The sequence below is a fragment of the Rhineura floridana genome, chromosome 8 (assembly GCF_030035675.1).
Source record: "Rhineura floridana isolate rRhiFlo1 chromosome 8, rRhiFlo1.hap2, whole genome shotgun sequence".
Taxonomy (NCBI): Eukaryota; Metazoa; Chordata; class Lepidosauria; order Squamata; family Rhineuridae; genus Rhineura; species Rhineura floridana.
Window position 1 is genome coordinate 56,032,486 of NC_084487.1, and position 9,219 is coordinate 56,041,704.

At 39.2% G+C, this 9,219-nt stretch overlaps 1 protein-coding gene across 1 annotated transcript in view; it reads left to right on the forward strand.

Moving 5' to 3' along the window:
• Positions 1 to 6,470, forward strand: part of NDUFA12 (NADH:ubiquinone oxidoreductase subunit A12) — a 45,288-nt gene extending 38,818 nt beyond the window's left edge. Inside the window, exons 3-4 of the mRNA XM_061639555.1 lie at positions 1,941 to 2,028; positions 6,198 to 6,470. Of these exons, the coding sequence (XP_061495539.1) occupies positions 1,941 to 2,028; positions 6,198 to 6,378 (269 nt within the window). The 3' untranslated portion in view covers positions 6,379 to 6,470. The remainder of the gene's footprint in view (positions 1 to 1,940; positions 2,029 to 6,197) is intronic.
• Positions 6,471 to 9,219: the final 2,749 nt, after the last annotated feature.

Sequence of the window (9,219 nt, forward strand, 5' to 3'; positions counted from 1 at the left end):
CTCTAAACTAAAAATCCCCAAACACTGTAACCTTTCCTCAGAAGGGAGTTGCTTCATCCTCTTGATTATTTTGGTTGCTCTTTTTTGAACATTTTTTGAGGGTCTCAGTGTCTAAAATAATGTATGAATAAATTGATGTCTGTTATGAATTGTATTGATATAACTGTTTTTTAACTTCTGCATTTTATGTATATGTTCTGTTCTGTTCTGTATTATATGGTAAAATCTCCCTGTGACCTTTGGGTGAAGAGCAGTAAATAAATAAATAAATAAATAAATAAAGGGTTATAATTCAAAGAAAATCCAGATAGAATGATGGTGTCAAAAATATACATTTGGTTTCCCTATTCATAGTGCAATTAGAGCCTGAAAAAACTACTAGTGGATAGCAATATGAAATTGTTTAGTGACACAAAGAAGCAGTCACTGCTTAATCTGTTTGTAACCTGCTGAATATTCAGAGCAGACTGTGACTGTGTAGTTTGAGAGAAGCTACATAATTCTGTATTGCAGGAGTTAGCATCTGCTGTCTGATGTACAATGTGGCATCGCAAGATTTTCTTGCACAGAACCAGAAAGGGTAAGCAAGTGAAAAAATAGTGCACTCTCCTATATATACTGCTATTTGGTGTGTGGTTCTTCTGACCAGATGGTGGATGTCCAACCTGTCCTGGATGGGGTTGCACTCCCCCTGAAGGAGCAGGTTCGTAGCTTGGGGGTTCTCCTAGAACCATCTCTGTCACTTGAGGCTCAGGTAACCTCAGTGGCATGGAGTGCCTTCAACCAACTTCGGTTGGTGGCCCAGCTACGTCCCTATCTGGACAGGGATAACCTGGCTTCAGTTGTCCATGCTCTGGTAACCCCCAAGTTAGATTACTGCAATGCGCTCTATGTGGGGTTGCCTTTGAAGACGGTTCAGAAACTGCAGCTTGTGCAAAATGCAGTAGCCAGAATGGTGACAGGACCAGACGGTTCAAACAAATAAAACCAATTCTGGCCCGCTTGCAGTGGTTGCCTGTATGTTTCCGAGCTCAATTCAAGGTGCTGGTTTTAACCTATAAAGCCTTACACGGCTTTGGGACCACAATACCTGATGGAACGCCTCTCCCAACACGAACCCACCCGTACACTATGCTTAACATCAAAGGTCCTCCTCTGGGTGCCTACTCCGAGGGAATCTCGGAGGATGGCAACAAGGGAGAGAGTGTTCTCAGTGGTGGTCCCCAAATTATGGAATGATTTTGATGAGGTGTGCCTGGCACCAACACTGTTATCTTTTCGGCACCAGGTCAAGACTTTCCTCTTCTCCCAGGCATTTTAGCATGTATTTTTAAATTGCTTTTTTTAAAGTGTTTTTAAATTTGTATATTTGTCTTTAATGTTTTTAATTGTTGTAAACCTCCCAGAGAGCTTCGGCTATGGGGCAGTATATAAATGCAATAAATAATAAAAACAAAAATAATTTACTTCTCTGAGGCCCCTTCATATCTTTACAATGTAGGGAAAAGCACATATGCAGGAACTTGTTAGGTGCAAATATATTAGAGCACATTGGTTTTCCCCAGGATATATACTAATCACCTTTCTGGTTCATATACTTGCTGTAAAATAAGCCCTTTGCAAGTGACAACATACCCAACTTAATTGTATGTGAAGTGGTCTGAATGATAATTCTTATCAAGAAGGCCTTCCACTGCCTCAGTTTTCTTCCTTTCTTGCCTTGTGCCAAACTATTCCTTTCCCAAAAGTGGAATGTACTGAACATGAGAGTCTTGAAAGTAGAATAAATAAACCTAAGCACAGAATTTTGACTTCACAAAATCTGAATTGGGGGGAGGGTCAGTAGAGCCTGTTTTACCACTGATAAAATGGCATGTGTCGATGCTTCACTCTTAATTCAGTTGAATACATTTTAAAAAATATTTATCTTTCTATTTAAGGTCGCCATAGGTGGGTTATATATACTGAGGAAATGAATGGCAAGAACACATTCTGGGAAGTGGATGGAAGCATGGTGCCCCCTGAATGGTAAACCAGCTAGTTTACTGCATGCATTTCTGTGATTATACATTGTATTAACTTTGTGAAACAATTAACCTCAAAACAAGCCAACTTATCTCAGGCTGACATGTAAAAGCAAGGAAATGAAAATTTAATCCTCTTTAATAGTACATCATCCCCCTAATCTTCTGCCAGCAAAAGTACTTCACCATTTCCAGAACATAGATCAGGAACTGCACTTATATTTGAAAAGGACAAGTGTTAGGCTCAAGCTAGATATTATGGTAAACGCATGTTTTCTGCCTAAAAACTGAAGACCTTCACCTAGATCAGGAGTGGCTAACCTATGGTCCTAGAGATGTTGTTGGCCTCCCAACTCCCATCCACTCCAACCAGCATGGCCGTGTTCAGGGATGATGACAGTTGTACTCCAGCAACATCTGGAGGGCCCCATGTTAGTCACCTCTGGTTTGGGTCATATCTCTTCTTGCTGTACTACCTAGTTTAGTGAAATATATTAAATTGCATCACCTGTTCCGCACTCTCCCCCTACCCAGCATCAACAAACAATATGGGATAAGGTAACAACGCTTCATACATATATGAGGCCAATGGGCCTATCTGAACTGGACCATATAATACCAGCCCTTAAAGATCTGAACTTCTTGTCTATTTGTCAGCAGGCCCAATTCAAGGTTTTAGTTCTGACATTCAAAGCTCTAAATGACTTGGATCCCAGGTACCTGAGGAAGCCTCTCTCCATACCATCCTGCTGCAACTTTAGGATCATTTGGGAGGTTCTTCTGGCAGTTTCATCTTTAGTTAGGTTAGAGGATTTATACTTTGCCAGAGGACCTTGGCAAGGGCACCCTGGTTGTAGAACATCCTCCCTCCTGAGGTTCAGCTGGTGCCTACTCTATTATTTTTTGAAGCCAGCTGAAGACTTTTTTTTCTTCCTCTAGGCCTTCTGAAAATTTTATGTATGTGGCTGCACAGTTACAGGGATGTGATATGACAGGTCAATTGGTTGTTTGTTTTATTTGTATCTTATTGGCTATTGTATTTTAATTTGTTACTGGCCCAGGTTCAAGGTTTTTGCTGTTGGCTTACAGAACCCTTAACGGCTTGGGACTCAGTGACTTGAGGGATTTTTACCACTTGTTACCTATTTTACCACTTTGCTCTTTAGAACATACACTTTTACAAGTTCCGCATAATGTTTGTTCTGAATTTGCAAGGAGTCAATCTTTTAATGTGGCAGCCCCTGTGTTTTGCAACTCTCTGCCTATTCACTCTGGGCAGGTGCCTTCACTATATTGGTTTGAACACCTATTGGACTTTTAGAAAAAGTTTTGCTAGTTTTATTTGTGTTTTATTTACACCACTTAGAAGATCTTCTACGTAAGTGGCCTACAAATGTTTCTAAATAAAAATAAGTATTGTGACCCCTTCAGAGATAACTTGCAATGAGGCGTGGCATATAAATTCTATAAATAATTGTGTTATGTAATGGCAACCTTGCAGATCCTAGGCAGAGCTGGGCCTGGTCAACTCCTGGATAGAAAGTTTCCTGGGAACCCTGAGTATGTTGGCTTGAGTTCAGTGTAGAGATGTGAAGGTCTGGAAAAATGGGGCAGGGAGAGAATGTATTTTCCCAAGAACATTTTTCCAATAGCAAAACTGGAAATCTTAGGGGAAAATGCAAATAATTCCTGTGAAATATTTTTCTTTTTGGAATGTGTGGAATGCTTTAAGACAGCGTTACCCAACCTTTTTCAACCCAACACCCCTTTGCAAAATCTTTTTGCGCCCAATGCCCCCCTCAGATTAAGTATATGCCAATGCTTCCTATTCTTCCTTTAAATATGAGTAATGCATAAAAGGTATTTTCAATTATTATTACTGATTATTTTTAACATGCCTTTTTATTGCACTTAGATTACACATTGAATTCTTAGTATGATTTATTAATACACATACATAGTTATATAAAAGTAAACATCACAGAAACAATGGGTAGCGAGTGTGTCCCATTTCTGAAGAAAACCAGCGAATAACTGAGTGTCTGCGTCACCCATTTGCACACAGCACTCATCCGTTGGAAGAATGCGCCCTCCGCCAATACACCCAGCTAATCAAACACTCTCTCATGATTGGTTCCAACATCCCTCAAGACAGCATCGGAACATTACCTAGTGCCGGGGCATGGCTAATATCCCCATTCCTTGATATGACACTGGCCACTATTCAGAATTTCTTTACTAAAGAACACACACTATTTATAGTGTTATTTCCATGAATTGAGACTATTAAATACATTCTAACTGGGAACAAAACAGTTTAAAAATTAATAATTTGTGTATTAAATAAAATTAAACTTAAATGCTTCAACTGTTGCATCAGACCACCAAATGTCAACGCCCCCTAATGAACCCAAACGCCCCCCTAGAGTTTGTAGTCACGCCAATGCCCCCCTGAAAGGTTGTAAACCCCCCCAGGGGGGTGCTACCGCCCACGTTGGGAATCGCTGCTTTAAGACATGGCTTTACATAAAATGTGTACTTAAGAGCATGCTGTAAACATACAACATTCAGATGTTTCAAAGTTTAATTCAATATCCAAATATGCAGCTGGTCATTATTATGACTGTATGAAGCAGTTTCTGTCCAAATAGTACACTTAGTTTTGTTTCCTACAAAACTTGTGATTTCTGTTTTCAGTGTTTTCATTTTTCTACTTCTCAGAGGGCAAAAACTAAATTTGTTTAGGTAGCTTAGCATGCAGGAATTTGCAGTGCTCTCTCTAGTATTGGGTATATACACAGTTTTTTGCTTGTGTAAAACTTAGGAATCCAAACTTCTGAGGTTGCAGTTGTATATTTGTTTTCCAGGATGTAAGGTCCACTAAACAGAGTGGATGTTGCTTCTGAGTTAGTTAGGTAGCTTACAAAATTATACTATTTGGCATTTTTTTGAAATTTACAGAGAAATCCTATGCATGTTTTACTGCTTTAACAGCACAAAGTGCATTATTTATAAGTTTAGGTTTGATAAAATCAGTACTGTATGTTTTCAATGGTCCCCAAAATTTCTATGGTACTTTTTTAAAAAAAGAATCCCATGGCTTCAGAATATATAAAAAGGTTGCAACTGGTTTGATAGAAGAAATGCATGATATAAATATTTCTACAACATCTCTCGCAAATATCTTAAAATATGGAGCTATGAGAGGCTAATTCACGCAATATGTTTACAGTTCATGGCAAAATGCATAGCTGGTACTAGCAGTTGTGAATAATGAACATTTCTGAACGTTCCATCTCTGTTATCTTCTCGGTGCCTACTGAGGACCTTCCTCTTTCAGCAAGCCTTAAGTTGAGACCTTATCCCTGTGTCTGTGTTGGAATTGCTTTTTATTGATATGTTTTTAAATATTTTCTTCTAATAATGCAAAAAGTGCACATTCAGCCTTTTATAGCTTTTGGAACATGGTGGCTTAATTTTTAAATGATTTAATTCTTCATATATAGATTTACATAAATGTTATTAAAAACAAATTAATTGTTGCAAGTAATACTATATCAGGAAATACAGAGTCCATATTGTAATTTCATTTCATCCACTAAAATGCTTAATGCTGTCTGCTTTTGATAGTACCTATGTCACATTTGTCATGGAGGTAGTACGAAGGGAAAGCAGGCTTGGCTTCAAATTTCATCACCCCATTAGCAAATACCTTTTGATACGACATGTATGGTCCTTATCTAACAAGAACCACTCATGTAGTCATAGGGTATCCCTCCTCTATTGATCTTTAGCATGTCCACAATGCAAGTGGATTGCACCTGCTTTTGTTGTCTTAGGGCAGCATTCTTGTAAAACCTGTGTGTCACATCTACTTGACTTTAAAATATTTTCTGATCCTAAATAAATCTAATAAATAATAAATATGCTAAAACATTAGATATATGTCCTGCCCTGCCTGCCATATTTAAAACAGTTAAAACATGCCACTGCAGATAAATACCCTAATATTTAACAGAAGAATCTACATGAACTACCTATAATGTAGCTATTTTAAATTGTTCTTGTCGTGTAAATTTTGTCCATCAGTCATGGCTTGCTTTTGAATCTGTGTACACGTGTGCTTCGGTGGCTTCTAGGATGTCTTTATCAATCACATTTGGTTTTTTTAAGGCATCGTTGGCTTCACTGTATGACGGAAGAGCCCCCAACTACCCACCCTCCAGTGACTCGTAAATTCATTTGGGAGAATCATAAATTCAATCTAAGTGGTACTCCTGGACAATATGTACCATACTCTACCACCCGTAAGAAGATACAAGAATGGGTCCCACCTTCTACACCTAGCAAATGAAAAGAAAGACATATTTGCAGAGAATTAGACCTACAATGTGCACTGTATCTTAACCGTGTTCTGTATTTAAAATAAAAGTATTTGATCAGAAACCTTCTGAAATTAGAAATATTGATGAAAAAATAAGTAGCATATTGCAGAATATGCAATACTCTGTCAGACAGCAAATGCATATGAAATATCTTGTAGAAACAAGAGTCCTTTAGCCCCGTAAAAACAACAATATATTGTGGTATAAGCTTTTATTGACTAGAATCCACTTCAACAGCTGCAAAAGTTTATGCCATAATATATTTCTTGCTCTTCAACTGCTAAAAGATTTTATGTTGTGTTTTGCTGCAACATGCTAACACAACTAGTCTTCTGGTAACTTTGTAAAAGTTTTCTAAACAATCCATATCCCCCCCCTCCCCAGCATTATTTCATCTAATGGACGTTAGGACAGTAATGGATCATTATCCATACTACCACTATTGGAAACATACATAAGTTTTAGACTGAAAAAAACTATTACTTTGGCTTCTGATCATATATCTACAATATGATTACCGGTATCTTGGGAATATATGAATGTTTGATAGTATGCTAAAGCTTCAGTGCAGGGTGAAGAACTGCTGCAAATTATTAACATCCTTTGAGAGTCATAGGAGATGAAACAGCTGAATTTATGAGCTATCAAATTTTCTTACACATGTGTTAGTGCAGCTGGTAGGTTTTAGGCACATGCTACTGTCACAATCCACTTACAACATGGAGTAGGTTTTGCATCAAAATTGATCAGTGGCATGAACAATTCATGTTTATATTGGGATACTTTCTGGGTGTACTGTAGCGGCTAACAAACTAAGCTGAAAATCAGGTATGGTTTGAATCTTGCCTATACAATGAACTCATTAGGTAGCCTAGGCAATTGACATTTACCAACATCAGTCCCCACATCTGCAGTGTGACTTACCTTAAAGGGCTGTTATAACAATTTTACTGCATATGAACCACATTGAACATTTGAAAGTGCAATATTAATGTTAAGTATTATTACTTCCGTATCTTCATGATGCCCACTGTGCAGATCACGCATGAAGTAGCTTCTGTACTGGTTGTGATTGCCAAAAATACATAAATACTCAAAAAATGTTGTGAGGATTTCATAATGTAGCTGTCAGCCACTGTTGCGAGTGGGTTCTTCAAAATCGACTGATTTTAATAGGACTTTCTCCCATCTATGGAAAGGATTGCAACTTGAGGTTAGATAAAAAAACAAGGACCAGTTCAGATATTTGCTTTTCCTTTTGAATGTTAGCTATTACTTGAAGAGTCAGTTTCTGTTCCAGTTAACACAGCCTCCCCATCCTGGTGCCCTCCAGGTGTTTTGGACAATGTCCCAGATCATCCCTGGCCATTGGCTATGAACATAAGAACATAAGAAGAGCCTGCTGGATCAGGCCAGTGGCCCATCTAGTCCAGCATCCTGTTCTCACAGTGGCCAACCAGGTGCCTGGGGGAAGCCCGCAAGCAGGACCCGAGTGCAAGAACACTCTCCCCTCCTGAGGCTTCCGACAACTGGTTTTCAGAAGCATGCTGCCTCTGACTAGGGTGGCAGAGCACAGCCATCACGGCTAGTAGCCATTGATAGCCCTGTCCTCCATGAATTTCTCTAATCTTCTTTTAAAGCCATCCAAGCTGGTGGCCATTACTGCGTCTTGTGGGAGCAAATTCCATAGTTTAACTATGCGCTGAGTAAAGAAGTACTTCCTTTTGTCTGTCCTGAATCTTCCAACATTCAGCTTCTTTGAATGTCCACGAGTTCTAGTATTATGAGACAGGGAGAAGAACTTTTCTCTATCCACTTTCTCAATGCCATGCATAATTTTATACACTTCTATCATGTCTCCTCTGACCCGCCTTTTCTCTAAACTAAAAAGCCCCAAATGCTGCAACCTTTCCTCATAAGGGAGTCGCTCCATCCCCTTGATCATTCTGGTTGCCCTCTTCTGAACCTTTTCCAACTCTATAATATCCTTTTTGAGATGAGGCGACCAGAACTGTACACAGTATTCCAAATGCGGCCGCACCATAGATTTATACAACGGCATTATGATATTGGCTGTTTTATTTTCAATACCTTTCCTAATTATCGCTAGCATGGAATTTGCCTTTTTCACAGCTGCTGCACACTGGGTCGACATTTTCATCGTGCTGTCCACTACAACCCCGAGGTTTCTCTCCTGGTCAGTCACCGCCAGTTCAGACCCCATGAGCGTATATGTGAAATTCAGATTTTTTGCTCCAATATGCATAATTTTACACTTGTTTATATTGAATTGCATTTGCCATTTTTCCGCCCATTCACTCAGTTTGGAGAGGTCTTTTTGGAGCTCTTTGCAATCCCTTTTTGTTTTAACAACCCTGAACAATTTAGTGTCGTCAGCAAACTTGGCCACTTCACTGCTCACTCCTAATTCTAGGTCATTAATGAATGCTAGTTGGGGCTGATGGAAGTCATAGTCCAAAATATCTGGTGGACCACAGCTTGAAGACCTGTCTTAACCTGTAGTTCATGCAGTTTGGTAAAGCTGATGATTGCCTGTTCAGTACCTGTATCTGCTTGATCTGACTTCTTGCACACCCAGGTAACATTTTTTCCCTAGGTCTATAGTCCTGTGCTGCCTTGGATATAACTCAGTGGGACTGACACCTGAGTATACATGTTTAGGATTCCACAGTTAGTCCCTTTGTAGTCTGGAGGACAGTGGAAGTTATCAGTCACTGGTGGTACCAGACAGCAGCACCTTCAAATCAAGTGCTTATTTTCAAAGGTCTGGCATTTGGAAGAGACAGCTG